The sequence below is a fragment of the Nelusetta ayraudi genome, unplaced genomic scaffold (assembly GCF_046127955.1).
Source record: "Nelusetta ayraudi isolate G7.1 ecotype Tasmania unplaced genomic scaffold, CSIRO-AGI_Nayr_v1 ptg000060l, whole genome shotgun sequence".
Taxonomy (NCBI): Eukaryota; Metazoa; Chordata; class Actinopteri; order Tetraodontiformes; family Monacanthidae; genus Nelusetta; species Nelusetta ayraudi.
Genome location: NW_027466110.1, coordinates 6720387 through 6744182, shown reverse-complemented (window position 1 = coordinate 6744182; position 23796 = coordinate 6720387). Strand labels below are relative to the sequence as shown.

At 44.8% G+C, this 23796-nt stretch overlaps 2 protein-coding genes across 2 annotated transcripts in view; one reads left to right on the top strand and one right to left on the bottom strand.

Moving 5' to 3' along the window:
• The window catches only part of asic4a (acid-sensing (proton-gated) ion channel family member 4a), a 74800-nt gene extending 66311 nt beyond the window's left edge, over positions 1–8489 (top strand). The window contains exons 5-10 of the mRNA XM_076040107.1: positions 1950–2003; positions 3460–3613; positions 5043–5134; positions 5314–5393; positions 6046–6156; positions 7749–8489. Of these exons, the coding sequence (XP_075896222.1) occupies positions 1950–2003; positions 3460–3613; positions 5043–5134; positions 5314–5393; positions 6046–6156; positions 7749–7940 (683 nt within the window). The 3' untranslated portion in view covers positions 7941–8489. The remainder of the gene's footprint in view (positions 1–1949; positions 2004–3459; positions 3614–5042; positions 5135–5313; positions 5394–6045; positions 6157–7748) is intronic.
• Positions 8490–12801: 4312 nt separating this feature from the next.
• Positions 12802–20527, bottom strand: chpfa (chondroitin polymerizing factor a). Its single transcript, XM_076039783.1, has 4 exons — positions 19964–20527; positions 18194–18758; positions 16685–16867; positions 12802–16540 (listed from the first exon to the last, which is right to left on the bottom strand). Exons 1-4 carry the CDS (start codon positions 20269–20271, stop codon positions 15278–15280), a joined length of 2319 nt encoding a protein of 772 aa, XP_075895898.1. The 5' UTR covers positions 20272–20527; the 3' UTR covers positions 12802–15277.
• Positions 20528–23796: the final 3269 nt, after the last annotated feature.

Sequence of the window (23796 nt, the reverse complement as noted above, 5' to 3'; positions counted from 1 at the left end):
TCTGGCCCGGCGGCCATCAGGACACGTTTCTAATTAGCCTGCGCGCTCGGCGGGGCCACGGGTCGCGCCTCGCACATTGTGTTAATACCGGCTCGTGATTAGGCGACGACCGCCACCGCCGCTGTTGACATCCTGCTTTTTATTAAGCCTCGCATTTATCTGGCCTCATCGCATGCGCAGGGGAGGAGGGAACCTGAGTGTCTGTGTCACCTCTCAGCCGTGGAGAGGAGCGAAGGCAGCGCTCGCACCTCCGCCGGAAATAGTGGAATTGTGTCGAATGAAACACGCAAGTAAAAGGAAGGTGTGAAACTTTAAGTGGCTCTCCTGGAACCCGGGCTAGCCGTGGTCCCTCCTGTCCTGCCAGCAAACTTATCTCGTCACGGTTTCAAGGAAACAACTTTCTTCCAAAGCCACTTCAAAAATGTACATTGTAACGTTCAAGGGGATCATTGGCTGGAAGTTGGCTGAAGAGGGAAATAACGTGACGACAAAGAACTTCTGAAATCACGCCGAAGCTCTGTTGTTTTTTTTGTAGTTGTTGTTGTTGTTGTTTTTTACACAAATCACAGTCACAGTGGCTCTGCAGACACTCAAGCACTGACAGCTAATGTTGCACACGCTGCTAAGTGCATATCAGCAAAAAGTACAAGTGTCTGCAGCTGTTTTCAATCTTCAATGGACTGCACTAATTATTTAAAAACATTTTTATTGTCAAATTTAAATTTGAAAATATTTTTTAACTTATTATATGGACTATATGCACACTGAGTACTGACTGTGTGTGTGTGTGTGTGTGTGTGTGTGTGTGTGTGTGTTTCGCGTTCACCTCCTTTCACTGACAGTTTTATGAAAAAAAGGCTAAAATTTTGGCGCGTTATATTTAGAAATCCACCTGTAAAGTGTTTCATCCTTTTTCTTCAGGCCTCCTAAACTGCCGCTGAAGAAGCAAAACTGTGTTTTCCTGGATTACTCGGTCCAAGATGAATATTTCAGTATTTTGGCCTATTTCCGTATTTGGATGACCACACCAAAGACTGAGCTGCGGACAGCAGGCGCAGGCGCTTCACAGCGATGGCCTTCACTCCAGATAGACAAATGAAATATGCACGATGGGTTCTCGCTCAATTATTCATATTTAAAGATGATTTATTTGGCGCCAAATTGCCGCACCTTATCGAGAAAAGTATGTGGAGACTGAAAAACAGAGAAAGAGAGAAGACACGTTGGATCCTCAGATGTTAATGTGTGTAATGTACACGTGTCATTAAATTATGTACAGCTAATTTGACATTTTCCAAGACAAGACTTTTTTTAATGGCATCTTTTTCCATTTGCCTCCGCTCCGCAACTGCTGTGTGTGTTTTCTGATGTTTCACACATATTTTCTTATCATCAAGGATGCATGCACTCGATCACATGTTGGGTTTATTATCCCTATGATTATAATTATTATTATTATTGTTGTTGTTGTTGTGCTTCCAGAGGTTTTCCGTTCATCGAGTCTCTCTGGGCGACTGTAGAAAGAAACAAACCGACACAAAAAAAGCACAAAAAAAATCATTAAAGGCAGAAACGCGTTGCTAACAGACACCACTTTGCCAGTTAATTGTGCTCCTGATGAATACCTGCCATTAATGACCTGCATGAGCAATACGTGTGTTATTGATTGTTTTTTAAAGACTCTCTAAATATGCCCTGCGGGGTGGAAGTGGGTTGCACGCTCCATTTCTCCATGCAGTGGAGGCGAGACGTGCGGGTCGGGCCCCAGACGCTGCTGCTGCTGCTGCTGCTCCTCGTCCTCGTCCTGCCCGCCTTCATTTGGGAGATGAACAATAAGGCGTTGCAGTGTTATTTTTGTGCGCGGACACAGGTCAGCGATCATTTTGTTTCTGATTGATCAGACTCATTTTCTGTTCTCCGCCTTCCCTCCTCCTCCTCCTCTTCCCCAGGAACCGCTGATATCTGCCCTCCCAGTAAAATCAACTGTGTGGACAAAGCGCTCGGTAAGAAACAATCCCGCTTCATTTCTTTTCTCATTACAAAAGCCCCCCGTCACCCCACCACCACCACCACCACCACCCCTGAAGGGAAATGGAAACGCAATCAGTAAATATGATAAGGATTCTTTTTCTGTAATGCAAATACCTGGAGGTGGACTTGATATGTCCAAATGGCTTTTCCCCCACTGCCTTTTTAGTCTCTTTGCTGCTGCGCCGCCTCCATTGTGGCACCGTCACTATCAGACGGACAGTCCGGTCCTGCAGACGTGAGGAAGGACACAAGCACACACACCTTTGGCTCTTGCTACCCACCCAACCCCCACCCTCCCCTCCTACAAGGTGCTGCCCCAAGAAAGATCCATACAGAAAGAACAATCCTCCGCCCACAGCCAAATATGCCGGAAATTTAATCATCTCCCTCTTTTGTTGAGTTTGAACCTCATTTACATTGCGGCTGGATGAAATATATATGAGATATTTGAGATATATCTGACAAGAATGGGCCACATTCGAGCGAGTGCTATTCTTTAGTCAAAGGGGGGGTGAATAAATACGTCCTCCATGGAAGGTAATAAATTAGAAAATTAGTCATGTGTCTTTTGCCGCCGCGTGAGACAAAGATGAAGGGCCGCCGTGTGGCTGCATTCCAATAATCTTACCTAAACGATGGCCTGTGTATGAAAAATAGTGATGCACACGGCGTTCCCGAGGCCCTGCATTTTTTTCATGCTTGGGTTGAATGAATGCAATGTTTAGAAATAAAGCTACACTGCAGTGCACTGTGTTGTTTTAGAGTGATGACTCTGACTGTACTGTAGTGTACAGTCAACATGGAAACTATTTTTGCACGCGTGTTCTGTGTGAACACAATCATTGAGTTTTGGGTTCGGAAACATTCAACGGTGGATTATCAGTGTAATTCAAGGTTATTGTGATTATCAATCATAGCCAGGCGCAGTGAGAGAGAGGCAGTGTTTTAAGAGTAAAGAAGCTGTAGGATGACAGAAATCTGCAGAATGTGCAGTTTGCTGTTGGCCTCAACAAGCAGCTGTTCTTACTGCTCGTTTACCTTCCTCAAACTTTTTCTTTTATTTTTGCGACTGTAGCGTGCAGCTGTTCTCTACACAAACGATGCAGACGTCCCACAGCGCTGCACTTGCACACATTAGATGACTCGTCTGTGGAGTGATTGGCCAAACAGCCAGACTCCTCCTTAGCTGCAACTATTTTTGCAATACCAGGTTCACCCCACTGTCACCAAATGGTCCAAATACACTGCATGAGAAACACACATCCTTGCCCCCCTATTTGCTTGGTGTGTGTTTTGTTAGTTGTCTGTTCCAGATGCAGTCTTGCTGGACGTGTCCATGATGTTTCCACGGGAGAGCGACCGGCAAGAAAGTCGAGGCCGAAACGGCTCCCTTTTTTTTATTTCATTTTTTTTGCCATTGTGTTGCAGCGCAGCAACAGAAGAACACGGCCGATACCTGTCCGTGCGAGACGCCCTGTAATCTCACCCGCTACGGTAAAGAGCTCTCCATGGTCAAGATCCCCAGCAAGGGCTCGGCTCGCTATCTCTCCAGGAAGTACGACAAGTCCGAGGACTACATCAGGTACGACGACTGAGTTCCTGCCCGAGCGCTGATGCAGCACGCCATTAAAAAAAAAAAAAAAAAAGTGGTGGGGTGGGGCGGCCGTAAACTACGACCTCTAGCTTGTAGTCGCTAATAAACACCCATAAATATAAACAAAACTTAATTGTATTTTCCATGCGGGCTTCACTTTAAGATTGGGTTCCGCTGACTACCTGTCGCTCAGTAGTAAAGATGACGTTATATATTCAAATGTAAAAAACATACCTGGCTGAATGTTAAGGGTGCAAGGCATGAAGGTCACAGGTTCAAAGCCGCAGTGCCTTTCTGTGTAGAGTGCCGGGATGGATGGATGGATGGATGGATGGATGGTGGAGCAGATGGTGGAGCAGATGGACAGTTTGTTCTTTGGAAATACGGCGCGTTTGTAAAACGCAACCCCAACGGAATTCTGAGGAAACATTACGACATTTCAAACTGAATTCTGGAGTACAAATCCGTCCGTCCGTCCGTTTTCTATCAGCTGTTCTGTTCATGATTTGCCTCGAGGTTCTCACTCTCTCTCTCTTCGCTCTCTACATTATTGCTGCAAGTGGAAGGGCATGTAGAGGACAAGTGAGATTTCCTTCAAGTGGGTCCAACGGTGGAAATGCACTCAGACGTTTCGGTCCGTGAGATAGAAAACCGCTGGTAGAAACTTTTTCCAAGTGGCCTCATTTTGACTGCAGCTTTTCTGCTGGTACCCTCTGCCTGCTTATTATTCATGATAAGGAGGTCGATTTGTGATTATTATTCATTATAAGCAAGCAGATTTGTTAGATATCTGCCTTGCGCTCATGCAACTCGTGAAAAAAAAAACATCCTTGAAGTTTGTCCAGGAGTTCCACACAAACCCTCTTGAGCGGACCTCATGCTAACTAACGCTGCTCATTTCCACCCTGTCGGAGTCTTAAACTGCGACGCGTGGCGAACACAACAGCAACTTCCAGCAACTTGAAACTTTTTTAAAGTGTATAACGCCGCGCAGCACGTCTTCGTAATGATATTCGTGAAAAACAGAAGAGCTTCTCTTGACGCCTCGTGAAGCTAAAACACCGGCAGGCTCTCTGAACGCGGAGCGACGAGAGCGGCGCCAGCGAGTCGCGCTGTCGCCGCTCGTTCTGCTCCTCTGGGTTAAACCCTGAAACTCCTCATTATCTCCCAATCACTTGTTAGATCTGTGTAAAGTGCCGCGGGCCTGACAAGCGACATCACAGCAATTTACAATGTGAATAAAGGTGATTTAGGACGGTTGCTTTTTGTCTTCTTTTTTTAGATACTGATTCAAGTCTTCCATCTGAAGATTTTCAGCTAATTGTAATAAAAAAAAAAAAAAAGATTTTTTTTTTTTTTTTTTTTTTTTGCCCCCATCCTCCCTGTTGATTTCTTTCTTGCTTTGTTCTGTTTTCAGAGACAACTTCCTGGTCCTCGACATCTTCTTTGAGGCTCTGAACTACGAAACAATCGAGCAGAAGAAAGCCTACGACGTCGCAGGTTTATTAGGTGAGATTTAATGCCCCCCTGTTTTCCGGTGGTATAAATGAACTAACTAAGTCTCTCTCCGCATGAAAGGTGTTTTGTTAGCGGCTGCACTCACTTGCCATTCCGCTCGCCGTCCTTTCATTAAAACCAAACGCAAAAGCGGCCCCGGCTCACCTCCCTTTGTGCCGCCTTCTTCTCAGGCGACATCGGCGGGCAGATGGGTTTGTTCATCGGCGCCAGCATCCTGACGGTGCTCGAGATACTGGATTACATCTATGAGGTACACAATCCTCACAGACACACACACACACACACACACACACACGCACATCGCAGTGTGAGACGGGGCCTAGCCGGGAGAAAACTTGCACCAATTAACAGCTGGACTGACTGCAGTGAGAGATGCACCGCAGCTGACACCAGCTGAAGGCAGCAGCGCATTCATTGCTAATTTAGGCTTCACATACCATTGTTTTCTGTTCTTGTGTGGGTTTTGTTTTGTTTTTTTCAAAAGTTTGCATGTCTGTAAATCAGAGAAGAAAAAAAAACACAAGGTGAGAGGTAGATTGTGTGTATTTGTAGTATATGCACGGACTTTCTTTTGATATCGAGACTGGAGATAAAATCTCTGAGTCTCCACTCGGGTCAGTGCAGCTGAAAAAAGATCACTTCATGTCTCAGCTGGGTCCCTCCTGACGACTGGAGCCGGACCGCCTGCCTGCCCGCCTGCTGGCCACCTGCTGGCCGTCAGACACGTTCAAATCAGGGCAAAAATCAAAGGGGCGGACTTTTAACGCAGACGTCACAGTGGCTGACCCGCTCGCTCCGACGCCTTTCTTGTCTCCTTACCTCACTTCTTCTGCTCTTTTACCCCGTTGCCGCCGCCACCACTGCTGCTGCTGCTGCTGCTGCTGTTCGACGGGTGAAACCAGGTGATCAAGCACCGGCTACAGCGTCTGCTGAGGCCGCGGAAGGAGGAGAGGAAGAGCAAGCCGCCGACCAGCACCGTCGCCACTGTGGGTCTCGAGGAAATGAAAACAAAGGTAGCGGAACTCAGTGTGACAGCCGAGTCGGCCGCTTCCCCCCACAGCACAAATTACAAGGGAATAATTCATATGGAAAGCAAATTAATTTCTCGACTTTCTCAGTCATGGCAAAACGTATTGTTCCTAATTAGTCTTAACCATCGTGCGAAGCTCATCTCCTCCCCCTCCCCGGCTCTCCCACCGCCACCCCCAACCCTCCCGGAGCTGGATGGCTGCCGTGGTTGCGTAACTCCATTGTGTAGCTGCTCGTATCTGAATGATCAGATTTAAGCGCCGCTGCGTTTCAGTCTTAGACTCTTCTTTGTTTAAACGAGTCAGCCGAGGGTTTTCCAATACGGACGTCGACGTCAAATTGGTTTACAGTTTGTGCCCCCCACCCCAAAATAGATAAATAAATAAATCCAGCGTGGAGGAAAATTAAATCGCAATTTGCAGAAAACGCATTTGAGATAAACGGGAACTGGGCCCCCTGATGTAATAACGGCAACTTGATATGCAGCGTGTACGTACGGGGCGTTTAGAGCAATCTCTTCCCCCTGACTGCAGACCAAGCGGAACATCAGCGAGAACAGCGTATTAAAGCGCCGACATCCAAAAGTTGGATTTGTCACCTGGCCTTCTCTTAATTCCGCCGCGGCGCTGCATCACTTCCAGCGTTTCTAGACGCAACAGCATCACCTCGCTGATTCACCTCCTGCTGAAAGTCAGTACGCAACACAATTTAAGGATTTCTTTTTTGTTTTCTCGACCACGTGCAAATTGTGCGCCTTCAAAGGCCGCTTGTGGCCACGAGTAGCGCAGTAACAACGTCCTCACAGTGGGCTGGCAGGCCGAGAGTTCAGCACCGGCGTGTCGACAATTGACACCTGGTAAACGGCAGCCGCAGAGGAAGCGCGGAGGAAGCGCGGAGCCTCCCAGTAAGAACTAAATTGAAACCACCTGCGCATCGTAAAATGTGTGGTGGGAGTTTTAGGTTTCAAAGGTCCCGTCGTTGCTTGTGCCATTTTCTCATCTTTAGTCTTGATGACATGCTCCAGTGCAGCAGCATTGCACAATTAATGTCAAGAAAAAACAAACAAGACATAAAGTAGACAACAGGGTCTTAAGTCCTTACGCAAATTGCAGCTTTGGCTTCCTGCTAAAATAAATGTTCCAAATGTAGCTGCAGACTTTTGGGTCGCGGTGCTCCGGCGCTCAGACTCTAGGAGAGGATTCTAGCAGGCCACACACACACACACACACACACACGCACGCACACACACACACACACACACACACACACACTGGAATAGAATTACGCCTTATGCCTTTCACACCATTCTATGGAAACACCTGCAAATCGCAATTATACTTTGTCGAAATTTATTTAATATCACTTTTATTTTGTGAAACACTGTAATGGAAACGCAACTAGGCAGTCTTTAGGGGGCGGAGCGACCTATAAAATAAATGATCATATTATGTGATTGTGCATTGTTAGCTCTTGTTTATTTATGTCTTTGTGTGTGTGTGTGTGTGTGTGTGTGCGTGTGTGTGTGTGCGCGTGCGTGTGTGTGTGTGTGTGTGTGTGTGCACGCGTGCCACGACAGGAGCCAAACGACACGACGAGGAATCACCCGGAAGGGGCGTACGCCAACACCATCCTGCCCAACCATCATCACCCTGTGCCCCTCCCCCACCCACACCCTCAGCCCCTCCCTCACCCCCACCCCCACCCCCACCCCCACCCTCAGCGCCACCACGGCGGACACCACGGCGTGTTCGAGGACTTTGCTTGCTAGAGCTGACCAGCCCCGGTGAGGCCGAGAGGAAGGCGAGAGGCGCCTGTGTGCAGAGCCTCTTGTCGTCCCGCCCCTCGCTGTCACCGGTGAAAAGCTACAGCCAAAGTTGAACACCAGACTCGTGCTGCTAACAAGGCACGCATATACGTACGAGTATGTAGGCACAAACCAGACACCGCGTTCTGCTTTTGTTTTTTTTTGGGTTTTTTTCTCTGTCCGGACGGGACCCCCAGAACCTCCCCCATCCCCTCCCCCCCAGGTCTTTTTCCAGCTACACAGGCACTTTTCAGGAACCGACTTTTAGTCGATGCTCACTAAAAGGAATTCAAGAGGAGGACCGCATGTCACCTTCATTCAGTTTATTCTCCAAAGAAGGGAAAATATATATTTATTTAGCTAGCATCTCCAGGTTTTTCTGTCTGTATCCCTCTATTTATCTCTCATCAAACTAGCCGACTTCATTCCAACACACAGTGTACCATAGCAAGAAGCCATCACGCGACAGATTTTGTAATTACTTAAAAAATAAATTATATATATATATATATATATTTATATATATATATATATATATACATACATATATATATATATATAAGAAGAAGAAGACGCTATTATTTATATGTTATAATGTATATTGTATACAGAGGGGGAAATCATCAGTAGGTGGATCCGACTCCTAATACACCCCTCCCCACCCCCCAGTATGATTGGGAGGTTTTTTTTAGGCTGACCTCTGTGACCTTGGCTCAGAAGATCCAGCGGCATCCACGCATAGCATTCCACACTTTCATACACTTTGTCTGCTTTGTGGCTAAAGGTGTTAGAGCGTAGCAGTGTTACTTGTACATAAAGTCCAACTTGAAAAGAGGACGCGTTCCGTTCAATGGCTGTTGTTTACATTTGGTTCATATTCTATATTAACCCATGTACGATCAATTTTACTTATTTATATATTTGAGGGATTAAAAATAGAACTTTTATATGACAAATACTGATCACGATTGTAGCAATTTGCCGAACACGCCATCCCAGCCGGTGCACTGACCAACGTCGGTCAGAAACTGATGACTGCGACGGTTGAGACCATCATCTCCCGTTTGCCCGCAATGCTTTGAAACATGGGAATCCTGCGCATCCTGGATTGTGTCTGCAGTTCTGAACTGATTGTGTCTTCTTTGCCTTCCTCTCTTTGTCTTGAGTGAGCGTCACGACTCCAACCTGACATAAGCAATAAGGGACACACTTTTTCTTTATCCAGACCTCAACTTTGTCTCAGTTTTCGGGCCACTTCACTGTAAAAGTGTTGCAGCTCTATTTACAGTGCAGGAGAAACCCAAAACAGGCATTGCGTGAATGTTGTATGTGTGTTTGTGTGTGTGTGTGTGTGTGTGTGTGCGCGCGCATGCTTGCTTGCATGTGCACTCTGACATTGTTCCCGCATCACTGAGCCTGTTTGGGATGATGTGACTCGGTTGAACTGATCCATGAAGAGAAGAACGTCTGAAAATGGGGATAGTTTGGAGCTTTGTTGCCGCAGTGAAGGTTTTTTATTTATTTATTTTCAAAATCAGATATAGGGAATTAAAGCGTCTTGTTATACAACAGTCGATTCGTATCACGAAAGAGAAGATTTAATTAAACACGTACGCGGCGCGTAGGCTGACATTCCCTCCGCTGCTCGTCCAAGTCAGCAGGTGGGACAAACGTGCAACACTTTCCAGGAGCTCGAGTCAGCAAAGACCGAATAAAAATGTGAAAATGAAGAAATTTATTATACGGTTGATTGTCACGGCGGAAGGTCACCGTCCTCTTTTGACTTTTAACAGCTCCTGTCCTCAGGTTTCTCCTTTAAGAGGTGAGACATTTTGGATTAACACAGTAAAAGTCCACCACCAGAGCGCCTGCAAGGTTATTTGACTTCTCCAGTGTGGTTTCCTGCTCGGCATCATCAGTTCACTGCCACTGAACATGCAGTCAAAGGCAGACAGCTCTGATTCCTGATGCATTTTAGCAACAGGAGTGAACAGAGAATAAGCAGTGGACCAGCAGACATGAACATTTTCCCTCGTCTTTCATTCACACTATCTTCAATTTACTTTGACAGCAATGTTTGTGACAGATGCAGAGTCTTCTTGTCGGTTGTTTGTTTTAACGGGTGCTTCATTATTTATTTTTTTACAGCACTCAAAGACGTAAAGATATCAAATACCAGATGCAGATGGTCGACAACATCAGGGTTCTCAAAAAGTGAAGATCAAGTCTTGCCTATATCGCATGGTCAGCCTCAGTGGAGCTCCCTCAGTGTGAGTTGATATGACAGGGTGAGCCAACCAACATCAGATCAGATCAGATTGATTTATTTATTTTTATTTTTTAATGAATTTGGGTTTTAGTTATTTGTTGTTCAATGTGCTGGAATCAGAACGTAATCCCGCTTTGCTTCAAGATCCATTCTTCTGGCAGGTAGATCATCTACATTGAAACATAGCATCATTGCATGGAGGAACCGAAGGACTGTCAAACTGCTCTACTTTTGGCACTGTTTCTTTCCTCAATATGTTTTTTGAAATAGTCTTTTCAATATTTTATAGCTAAGGCTTCATTTCAGGTCTTTTACTCAACCACGTCGACATCTGATCGACTTGATTTACAGCTTGTCGTCTTGCTTTTTCCCCTTTTCACCCGCCGCCTTTATCGCCGAGGTTTACTGGGGCGTGAGTGACAACATGCTTTGGTGTTTTCTATTTTGCTGAACTTTGCAATGTGCCGTCTATGGGAAAATACTCGGGCCGCAAGAAAATGCATATTCTGTTTCATGATCAGATCAGAACACGGATGACGCTCGCGATCTCAACTCGGAGATAAATCCTTTAATCCTCGAACATTTCACGGCTCTCGTGCAGTATTTTGTGTAGACATATTTAGAAACTCTGAGAACCGGATTCGGTTGCTAATAAAGAATATTTTTAGACGCATTTGCAGTCCAAGCAGAGCAAAGTAAAGCCTGTTTTCAACTCCAGACAGATTGTTCAGTGTCTAATTCATAATTGACGGGGAGGAAAATCACACTCACAAATTACGACATCACTTTTCTTTTTTTTTTCTTTTTCTATTGCAATATTTGATTGGTGCATTTAACCGGCCCAATATCCTCATGCATCATTCCGGCTCGCAATGAGATTCCGCTCTCCCGCATCTGTCAAATCCCCTCCCCCTGTCAAGTAATCATGGGCTATACATGGCTGTTTAATATTCATAATCATGTGTGACTGACATTTTCAAAAGGTTCCCAATCACAGTCTCGGATGGCATCCTGTACTGGCTGTGCATAACAATCCTGTCTGTCATCAAGGCGTGTGGCAATCCTCAGACGAGTCACACGGGGGCCACAGTGTGGAGATGAATGCAGGGTCGCCTCGCTGCATTAATGCTGGAGCCATGCCCCCCCCCCCCCCAAGTTTTGCTTAGATACAATATAACTCTGAAATTGTGTGCACTTCAAAATGTTTTTTGGTTTCTCTCTGTGATGCCAGAGTCTAGTAGGTCTCCATCACAGCAAGATGGGAAAGTTTTGTAGCTTCCATTCCTCAGATTCCTCCTGCACAGCTCTGTGAAACAGCCTCTTCATAGTCTGTTTTTGTTTATAACGTTATCAAAAAAAAATAATACAAATTTAATCCAACATGCCATCGATGTCGAGCTGTAAATGTGTTCACTGGAAACCTGGCTGTCCCCCACTTGCTTGAAAGCCAAAAAAGACTGAAGGATCAGGGTCCAGGAGGACATCCAGGGGAGGTCAAAGGAAAAGAGGAGTTGAGGGGGGAAGAAAGGGAAAAAAAAAAAATCATGCATTCACTCACCGTCACTGCGAGGACAAAAAACAGGAAAGGCTTAATTTTGTACAGATGTGTGATGTCGTGATTATTTCCTCTGTTAGAACACGTTTTTATAAATGTTAAATATGCTAAATAAACTATTAAAGTTTAGATTGGTTAACCCGGAGCCCTGTTCACTTTTGTTACCCACGTTGATTTTCTATTATGATGTAAATGTGTGTGTTTTTATTTTATTTCATATTATTTTATGTATTAATTTGGTCTGCAAAACCCTGAAAAAATAAACCAACGACAGAAGAATTACTGACAGGGGCCACAGGAAGACTGGCGGCATTTCAAAGGTGCGTTTTTAACAAATGAGGCGTTCAAGGGAACCACGAGAAAGTGAAATTGCGTGATCACTAACGTCCCTGCAAATTGTCTCTCCACTCCACTTCCAGGTGAGCTTCAGCCCTTCGGCCAACATGAAAACAGCCGTAAGCCGCATAACTTTCTGCAGAACAACTGCGTCCGTGTGGGAGGAGAAAGTCCTGGACCTGAACGTAAACCAAAAATACGAAATAATGACTGACAATTAACTCCCAGCTGCTCTGTACTTATGTGTTTTTTTTTTTTTTTTTTTTTTTTTACAGCCAGCCTCGGGGAAGCGCATACGCGCTCTTGAAATAACTACAGCTATGTAATTAAGGTCACAGCCTTTTCCCCGTGTTTTTACCAGGCCCAGACGCGGGGACATACCTCGGCTTCAACCCAGCCAGGAATGTAAACTGCAGACCCGCTCGCAGGTTGACAACGCAGAGGAGACAACCGCAGGTCCTTGTCTTAGAAATCTGATTTCTTGTACGCTCAGTATAGTGTCTAGCAGCAGCATCAGTGCTGGTTCCAGGAGCTGCTGCTGCTGCGGCTGCTCCACCACTGCGCTCTTCTGCTGACACCTAAAGGACAAAGTGGATTCTGTAGCCCATCACACTCATCACACCTCCTGAAGACAGGGTGCCGCGACACCAGGAGAGAAACGTCTGTACTCAAACATCCTTTATTTAAAAATTACAATATTTCACAGTTCATTTTTGGAAGTACCGCAAACATTACAATGTAGTAGTGTTGGTTCATTAAAAACATATTGCTTTGGTTACACACGTGTTCGCACGCAAAAGGAAAATAATAATAATAATAATAATAGTACAAAAAAAATCGCAACCCAAACGCGATGTTGAACTTTAAAGAACAAGCTTGTTTATTTTCTGCTCTTTGAAATGAAATACTTGACTAAAGGTGAAACATTTTGGAATATATGACACGTGATTTTCAAAGAAAATACAAAGATACAGTATGTGCGTCACTTTGACACACGCAAATGGTCATTAAATATTGGTTGTGAAAATAGAACTACAATTTTCTTTTAAAAAATAGAGTCTCTAAAATATTTCTACATGGACAGAGAGCATCGTGAGAGCCTCTCTTAGTGCAGAAGTCTTCAGAATCTGCATATTTCATTACAAAATGACAGATAAATAAGTTATGGACAAATACACTGAGACTTGGCTCAGCGGCATTGGCTTTGTTAAACACACACGGGGAATGGATTTTGCCAAGCTTGCCTACATTTAAGCTTTTCACATCCAGGCAGAGGCCACGCGTCAACTTCATTTTGTCATCACAGCCCTCCGTCTTTCACAGTGGTTTTTGAAAAAAAAAACAAAAAAAACAAAGAAAACAAAATAACAGAAACAAGTTCCGATTCAAAACTGTGCCCGTGATTAGAGTCGCACTCTCTTCTGAGGATCGAGGAGAACATTCATGTCACGTCATGCCGTCGCTGTGTGAAACTGCTCTCATGGAAGAAAGAGATGCGTTAAGGAACTGAATGCAAAATACGCTCAGCGAGACCTGACCTGAATACTCTGAGCTCACGAGGAGGCAGAGTGTACAGCAAAGACTGCAGAAGACCGCCTCGTGATCCCGACACACTCAGAATAGATTCAAATTAAACACACACACCTACCGTAATCTCATGTATGATCAAGCTCAAGTTGATAATGAAAAGTGTCTAGTGACAGCAAAAAACACAATAGAAAAGGTCTTGTCGATGCAAATTACAGTGTATTTACCCCTAAAAGAACAGAGAGCCTCGTTCATATTTGCTCTAAATATAAAACGCATTCTGAACGCACACACTGCCGTACCGCTTACGAAATGTCCCCGGATGTCATCAGTCGTCTTTGAAAATGTGATCGCTACAATATTGCACATTGTGTCTTACTAACAATGATTTTGGTGTGGAGTACGGCCTCGCAGTAACGTAGAAACAGTCTCCCTCGAGACTGGAATGTAACCGCTCTAGCTAATTAGCTCATAATTACCTAATTTTTGAAAAAATAATAATATCATCACTATACAGTCAAAATACTTTGGAATATCTTAAAGGGTATAAATAAAAATATTTGCTATTCAAAAAGATGTCACATTCTTGACTTCAATCACAACTCTGAGTTTGTTACTTTGTACCGCTAGCTTGAGGACAGCAACCACTTCGCACATCTCCTTTTTCTGCTCCTTTGCCTCTTCCACCTACATTTTCTTGCAACTCTGATTTCAAGGAGGGGCGTCACTCTCAACTTAATCCCAGAATTCTCAACTCCTATTCCAACTACCGCACCTAGGCAAAAAAACAACAACCTGTGGCGTCATACTCTCTTTCAGGAAGAATTGAGCGTAACTGACAACTGATTTCATTTTTCCCAGTTTGCGCAACATTTTTTTTTTTATCTTTACAGTGAAGCATAAAAGAATCCGCCCACTGAGAAAAAATGTTCATGTTGTAACAACAGCAAGATCCCAGTGAGACTCATCAGCCTTGCATTCGAGGGTGTCACAGAGATTCATTGTGTGTTGAGACAATGTCAAGGCACATTGGTAAAGATGCACTTTTGTAAATGCGAAGTGTGGTTCGTACCAAAAGCTTTGTGATTGAAAGTTGTGTGTATTTCAATGTATAACTATTGCTACACTTCAGAAGGTTGATTTTTGTGTGACAGCATTTACCAATGCTTCGTATCAAACACAAAATGGGATTGGAATTAGATATCCTAACATTACACTGTATTGCAAGTTCTGTGTGTGGTAGTTCTTGTTGTAATCTTTAATAAAAACAAGGGAGGAGAAAAAGGCAGCACTACTTTGAGGCGCTACCCATCTGTGTTTGATCGTTAAAGAAGCAAAGAAATAAGGTTTTGGTCACTCGTCTGTACGGACAAGTGTTGTAAACATGCACATGTACAAACATGTTGGGAATGTACTGCATTCAGTTTTGTTTTGTTTTTAAACTAACTAAAACCTGATGCCACACTAAAAGACAAAACATCAGGTAGCTCGACGTGTCACCACGGCCCAATCCACTCGACTTCTGGGCAGAGTGAGAAGTGCTGCCAGAGTCACTCGCCAATAAAAGACACAGCTTTTAGCAGCGTGTGCACGAGCAACACGGCATTGCAGTTATCAAATGCTGTTTCCTTGCTCTTGCTCGAACAGCAGCATGGCGAGCTGGGAGCGCGAGCCAAGGCCTTCCAAGTTGCTCTGAACACACCTGTGGTAGACGTCTTCGCTGAGCCGCGGGTTGCAGTCTTGGTAGTTGTACCTCTGGTGCAGCGCCGGCTCCACTGCCCTGAACACGTGCAAGCTGGAGTACTTTACAAACATGTCGTAGATGTCCAGGGTCTCCAGGATCTCCTCGTTCTCCTGGACGTCCGCCACCATACGCGTGCGCGTTGCCATGTAGTCCGAGTTGTAGAAGCAAGCTTCATCAAAGAGCTGGCGGTCAAAGTGGCCGGCGTCCTTGACCAGGTCGGCTGTGACAGGAGCTGGTGGGTTCTGGTTGGCGACCTCAGCTTTGTAGTCTTGAAAGTGGACGGGGAAGAACACCTGCCAGTTGTTGATAGAATTCATTCGGCAGCGGTTCATAAATTCTGAATTGACGTTGGTGTTGGCGTCGGCCAAAAGGAACAGAGTGTCGACGGGATGTTTCTTAGAGATGATGTCCATAAATTTGATCTGGAAGGGTGTTTCAGTCTTGACACTGATCCACGGGATCTTCACTGTGGGGTATTTGCGCTCGTAAGTGTTTATCTGCGTCTTCACGCCAGCAAATATGTCATTCTGGTTGACCTGTTGCGCCTCCATGGGGTCGTAAATGAACAAGAACGTGAGGACGGCATTTTCACTGGTCTCGAAAGCGTTGGAGGCAAAGACCTCCAGGAAGTGGTTGACACGGTCTCTGTCCTGCAGAGTCAAGGGTATGATGATGTGAACCCTGGTGGCCTCTGTGACGTACGGCATGGGAATGATCTCGGTCCGACTCAAGGGTCGCATCAGGTGTACCCGCTTAACGATGGAGCGACTGTGACCTTTTTGGTTGAACGCCTCCAGCTGCAGATCCAACGTGTACTCCATGCCCCTGGTGGGGTCAAAGCGTCTGTAGCCATTGATCAGCTGCTGCTTCTTCAAGTGTAGGACAGGCTTGTACTTTCTGTTCAGCTCGCCCATGGCCGTGTCTATGATATCAACAACGTCCAAGCGGTCGATGCCGCTCAGCTCGCACTTTGGAGAGCCGTCGATGCATGAATAAATCTCTTCCTCTGTAAAGTATTCCCACTTGAGGACTTCAAATCTGGATTTTGGCTCAAATGGTGGATTTATTCCGACAGGCCACTGAGCAGTTCGGTTGCCCTCAAAGGCAACCACACTCACATTCTTTATTTCCCCCTGCAGAAACACAAGAAGCATTCTGATTTTGACAGGTGCCAGGCGGAAAGCCAATTTTTCATCCAGGATAACGCTGCATGAGACCTTTACAAGATGCGGTTTCACTTTATTGTTGTTGTAAGACTTTAGAAAAAAACGGTTTACCTGCAGCTTAGCAATCTCATCATATGTCTTCTGGAGTTCAAGCTCGGTGAAGTATCTGTGCAGCCGGTACATCTGTTCAGGGTCAGACACTGGATGGACAGTTAATGCTTGCTTCAACTCTTCACTCGGCTCCTTACTGGGATCGGCGTTTTTTCCAAGCTCATAATGGTGGTAGGAAAGCCCCTGTCAAAGACACAGAGGTTCTTTTCATAAGCTGTTGGAAAAGCAGCAGGACAGACGTTGCAGCGTCATTGTCTTGCGCCTCTTTCTCGGGAAACAGTTTTGCAACCGTTGGGATCCGTTGTGCAACAGCTGAGAAAAGTTACACATTGGGAACTTTGTTCATTTTCAAGAACTGAATGTGCTCAAGGTAACACAAGATAGAGATGTTTTAATCTGAATTAACGTGGCCTCATTTTTTTTAATGAATGAACTATATAATCAGGTCGGACACAGCTATCAAGACATGAAATGTAATTCCCAAAATACAATAGGCCGACGCCGGCTGGCTCCCTGAATCCTACTTAATGCTTACGGACATTCAAGCTGAAAACAGAGTAATGACCTAAGGAGCTTGAGTGATTAAAAAAAAGTGAATCCAATCTGATAAAGCTATTAAAAGAACAAAGGATGGAGGCAGTACTTAAATGAGTAGTGAGGACAGCCTCCAGTTTGCAGTGGCACACTCGGTAAGATATGCGCGGTTCCAGAGTATCATCAGTGGTCTTCAGTAATGTGAAAATTGATGCTAGGCTCTGTTCACTGCACAGATACCAGGCTATTTAACATTCCTCTCACTTGTCTGCACTTATCTGCCGAGGCTCAGCTGGAGGTCTTGCTGGACGGGCCACTTCACTTGGCCGTGACACTCTCTTAACAGCGTGATAAAATAGTTTTCTGCTTTAGGCCACGGCGAGGGGAAGAGAATGTGGCGAAGGACAGTGGCAATGTCTACTGGCAGGCAAAGTTCATTAGCACGAAGGACACGCTAATACCGATAACCTTCTCAGAAACAAGACCACATCTTTAGCATGCGCTGGGCAAACTGTGCCAAATGTCGACCATCGCCTGAGAGTGCACTAGGACAGATCAGTGCTCCACAGAGCTTGTTTGACCTTAAATGCTAATGACATTAGCGGAGCAGAGCATGTTGACCCACAGGGGATTTTCACACCATTGAACCCAGGCAAGGGTGAGCTCAGCTGTGTTCTGCTTGCCTGTTTTTCCAAGTCCATGTTGTTGCTGGAGCTGAAGTGGGGGGGGGGGGATGAGGCTAAGGAGTATTAGCAAGCTACTCTGTAATATAAATACCACCCCTGTGCAAGCATGGTAATTACAGTTTTATAAAGCTGTCTGTCAGCTTTAAGTGCCGTCCCAGAGGCACATGCCTGATCGTCGCCTGCCAGACAAGTGTTCAGTCCTTACCCACTGTGACTGCAAACAAACAACAATGATTAAGAGCTCAAGGATAATTTCTTGATCTACCAGTCAAGAATACAGTCCACCTACCTCTTGCTCGCTAACGCAGTTTGTGTTTGTGTAATCGATGATGCATCTCCCAAGCCACTCATCCGGCCTCGCACTCAAGATGTCATTCCGACAGTTTTCCAGGTAGGGCTGCAGTCGAAGGAGCAAGGTACGCGACAGGACGTAGCCGAAGCCCCCATAGCAGTATTTCCCCTCCATCTCCCCGCCGATGAACTCCTCGGGACTACCCATGTAGAGCGCTCGATCCATGCTGAGGTGATCCACCAGGGATCTGATCCTGTCCGCTTCTGTGTAGGTGTCATCTTGGACTAAGTAAAACCAGTCATATTCATTGACGTGGTGGTCTAGAATATATTTGATGCTTTGAAACATGTTCCAGATCGGCCTCTCGTCCCCATGGGAGACCACGAACATGGCGTGAGGGACTTTGCGATTTCTCGTGCCAGTGAAGAAGATGACGTTGTCCAAGTGATGGCTTATGGTGCGATTGACGGCCACGCCTAAGGTGTTGATGCTGTTTTTGGATGTCATGACGCCCACAAGCAGGCGCTCCCGCATCCCCAACTCTGTACTAATATATTTTGACCTGAAAAGAAGACACAAAAATATTCACTGAGGAAATTCTCTTTCTGATAAAATAGAGAACTGTATAACACTCAAATATATTGTTACATTAGCAGCAACCATGATCGGCTTCAACTAAAACCAGTGAACAAGGCGTCACTTATAATTAGCAAACATTAGGTTTCCAGTGCGCGCCTGTGGTTGTCACCACCATACCTTATGGAATTTCTGGATAATTTTAAAACATCCAGACATGCTAACTTGCTTCCAAAACCACAAGCTCTTCCTTAACGAAACATGCTGTGACATAAACTCAGCTTTATTGCTGCAACGAGGATGTACAGCAACCTTTCCCTTGTAAAAGGCATCATGGTTCTGTGCTGTAACATCTTCACTGTTGGGTGAGTATGACAGGACATGAAATCAAACATGCAAAAGATCATCTTGCATTAAATGTGTAACGCTACCGTCACACCTGAAGTTAGGCAATAAACAAGTATTTGACATCTGACCGCGCAGTCATTGCCCTTCCATAAACGTAAAGTAATGACCATAAAATTGAGAAACTAGTTAGCGTGACCATTACAAATAATTACTTGTTGCAGTCTCAACCCACAGGCAGCTTTTGCAGCTGGAGACTTGACCACTCACAACCTCCGAGCTCAGTGCAGCCTCTCCACTGGGAAAAGCTTCTTTCTCAGAAATGCATTGCAATGCAACCACTTTGGGTGCGAGGGCTGACGTTAGGACAAGGTCTCTATCCAGAAAAATCCTGGAAATGTCTGCGTGCTTCCAAAGAGTGTGTGGCAGCGTGGAGACAGGGCCCAAAAGTATGCTGGCAGGGAATGTCCTTACTGTGAGAGGAGGTGCTGTGGATTTTTTTTCTTTTCTTTTCTTTTCTTTTAAATCAGATGAAAATTATTTTCTAAATATTAGAAAGTCAACAAGGTGAGTTTGCGGGTGGGGCCGAACAGACAAAAAGCTACCTCTCATTTTGCAATTAGTTTTATCACCGTAAATCTGCTTCAATAAGTTGTCAGAGTACATTGTTATTTACACTTGGGAAAAACTAAGTAAATTTTTAGAGCAAAATCAGTGGGAAAACAGAGGATGCTACACTGCGGAAACACTTAACTGCTTACACATAATCCAACCACCACACTTAATGTAATAATCCCACACAAGTATAAACACTCAAGTAAAAGTAAATTGCATCCACGCCCTCACCTGAAGATTTTCTTTGGGGCGCTCTGGACTTGTTTGTAAGGAACTATTCGCGGCTCAAAATCCTCCTCGGACTCGGCATCGTTGGCGGTGGATATGGAGTTGGGCTTTCGGGCTCCTTTGAGCAGCCCGTCCGGACCCTGAGTCACCAGCTCGGCCTCGTTGCCGTCCGCATAGCAGGCGTCCTCCGTCCAGTTGACGCTCAACAAGCTCAAGGTGAAGCCGAGAGAGATCCCGATCACCACCGGGCCGAGCGAGCGGACGACAGAAATAAACGCCGAGAATCTCATGGTGGCGAACCGAGATCTCATCCACCGCCGAAACAACACAGCCCAGTAACCGCCGCTTCAGCGAGCCGTGCTCCGGGCCTCCGCTCCGGGACTGGTGGTCAGCTCCACATCGAGTCTGCGCTCAACACCTGTACTCACGTTCAACTTCGGTGGTGGTGGGGAGGGGGAGCAAAATATGAAACTTGCGCGTCGGAAAATGTTAGCGGGATTTTCTTACGTGTCAGTAGTATCGGCGAGAGGCCTGGCTCCTCCCTCCCCTGCCCGTGCGAGGCGGCTCTACTTTCCAGGCTGCTGCTGCTGCTGCTGCTGCTGCTCGACTGCACGGCGCGGAGGGATACAACAGGGACGGCGTAAATTGTAAACTCGACACGAAAATGTCGTCAGATACTTTATTTCTGATGAATACATTTTAGTAGAATGATTGCAATTCGTCTGTATTGTTTATATATTTTTTGTTTTTTTTTAAAAAAGGTTAAGTTTGAAGTTTTAACACTGTGTTTCAGATCAGATAGAGCTTTGGTCCATATGACATTGAAGTATTTTGCTTGATTTAGAAAATAAAACGATTTACTTCATTTATTATTATTACTCAGTAATACAAATATGTTCATTTCTATCTTATTTTTATTGCTAATTATATAGGAATACAATTTTCTCATATGTATATTTGCTTTTGCCAATGAACTTTAAAACACTATCTGCTTCTAGCATGTTAACGAAAGAATGAACTCCACAGAAAGGACAAAAGTCCAGGCTTTACTCTCTGGCTCAACTTTTCAGACTATGACAAGCAGTTTGGGGGACTTGTTTTGAGGAAATGACTCTCCTAGATCAGTGGCAACACTTTCAGCCATCTGTTTGTGTCATCTGGACCATCTCAGAACCAGTGCCAATACCAAGCCACAAACAATCAGTTTTAACAGGAGGTCAAGCCAAGCTTTTGATCAGAGGCTGTAATGTCTTGCTAATGACGGTTTTTGACACCAAAATGCAACCGTACACTCCCTAGCATACTTCCACACAGTAGAAGTGTTTGCTGTAAAATAACTTTGCACAACCCTTGTCATGCCATGTTTATAGAAGTACTTCTACGTCTGTATGTTCGGAATATGCACACGTGCAGCAAAGCAGTAATACAGTTGCGCTGCTGGCTTATGTGTGCTCTTTAGTAATGACCAGTGCTGCCATCAGCCCATCTGCTGTCGCTGTTTTCCATTTGGCCTCCTTTGTCATTACCCAGATGTGAGGCAGTGTGCTTCATGGTCAGCTCACTCAATCCTTCCACTGAATCTTTTTAAATCCTCCCCTGAAACTCGCTGACCCCATGCTCGCCCATCTCGCTGCCTGCAGAGACCTACATTCAGCCGTGAGGCAGTGGCACAGCGGTTGCAGGCTGATCCTCTCGGCATGGCACAAAACGGTCAGTTAGTAAAATAGGACAATCTTCACCACAGAGAGCACAGTCCGGAAACTTCACCTTCAGACAAGTACATCTGTCTTAAAAATGTGCGACAACCACATTTGAAACACATTTTCTTCCAATTGTTTGAACTTTGTGGATGAATGCAAGATGTGCTCTGTCATGTAGTTCTTTCAGAAGCTGCCTCTCTCACCTCGTCATTGTCTGCGCATTAAAAGATGCCTTTCATCAAAGAGAGAAGTGATCTGTTCTGTCCTTTACTTTCCCTGTGAATGCAACTGCTGGTGGGCTCGTGTAACTGCCAAAAAGTGTGAATTATGAAATGATATACACTCCCCGTCTCCGAAGTGGGAACGGTTGTGTCTCGTGCCATAACCACTGGATATTTTTAACACAGACACATCTCTGAGGGCAGTTGCTAAATTCAAGGTTTAACTGCACATTCACCCTGTATGCTTATATTTACTTGATACATTTGCTCACTATAAATCCTGCAAACCTTTGCATGAATATGGAAAATCTTTGGAGGATTTATGTTGACCTCATTTCAAAATAATTTTTGCTGAAGGTGCTGAAGGTGCTGTAGATGCTGAAGAGCCCGTTCATTTTCTACCAATTGTACATTTTGCAGATCTACGGAGAAACATGCAGCACCCAGATCATCTTTAATTCAGATGTCAATGCTCACTGTAAACTCCTATACTTTCACTATTTACTTTCAGTGAATTTAAAAACGAATTTAAGGTTACAATTAGTTAATGTAATCCTGATTCAGAAGAAGAACTGTCTTTACACATTTCATGATATACATTTTTGGTACATTGGTACACTGTTAGTTCTTAAATAAAAATAAATAAATAAATAAGCAATATGGAACTCATTAATTGTGTTGTGATGGTGAAAGAAACAAAGTAAACATTAAGCCGATAGTGTTTGAACTATAATATTTAATCAGAAGTCACTAAAGTTTATGACCACATGTAATTTCTGAAAAGTGTTTACATTTGTGGTCAAGGCGCCAAATAATCGCCCAGTGTGGACCGGTGTCACGCCGAGTTCTGCATGCCTGCGGGGATTTGCATTCAATTCGCGGGAGTGCGCGTCGCTGTAGCTTCGTCGCGCCTCGGCATCACTGTCTGTCGTTTAACAGGCATCAGTGATTTTGACCCTGCTGTGACGTTCACGTCTAATTGTTTTATTGTTATATTGTGACACTTGGTCACAAAGTTTAACTTTCCACCACCACACTCAGGCATGACATTTCAAGTGAGCCAGATAAACACAATGACGAAATAAGTGTATTATGCTTTATTTCATGACAGATCACATTTCAAACATCAAAATCAAATCTGTGTATTTCATAAACACAAGTCGCCCTGTTTTTCAGATCACCGCGATAAACTGAATGCTTCTGAGTTGAATTAAACTGTGATGAGTAATTAATCAAACGATCTCTCTCTCTCTCTCTCTCTCTCTCTCTCTCTCTCTCTCTCTCTCTCTCTCTCTCTCTCTCTCTCTCTCTCTCTTGCCGAAGCGGCGCGCGCTCCAGCGAAGTAAACGCACGTCTAGGCACGCGGGCAGAACTCGGCATGACACCCCTTCCTGGACTTTACCAATGGGCGGAGTGGTGACGACACCCACGTGACACAGACACCGGAAACAATTCACCAGTTACTGTCGTTACGTTGGATTCTGGGTACCCGGCGAAAAGGTGCTTTCACGTCGCGGTAACGCGCACATCTTAATCCAAAACGCTCGATTTAAACCGTTTTTTTTTTTTTTGTTTTTTTTTTTAAAGTAATTTGATTTTGATTTTAATCATTTCATGGTAAATGCACCGACCCATTACATTGTTGTTAGATTTAGAACATTAAACAGATTTACTGAATTCTGGCTCGTCTCAGAGTTGGTGTTTAAGTTAAAAATAAATAAATAAAAAAATAACGTTGTTTTTTTTTTTGTTTTTTTTTTTTTGTTTAAATGACAAGTCAAATGTGGTCGTGAGTTACTTTCGGGGTCTTTTCCTTGTATAATGGTTTGACTGTGTGCTAACAGAATGCAACGGAATTAATATTTGACCCTAGTCGTTTGCCGTACTTGGCTCCCGCGAGGCACAGAACGCGGCA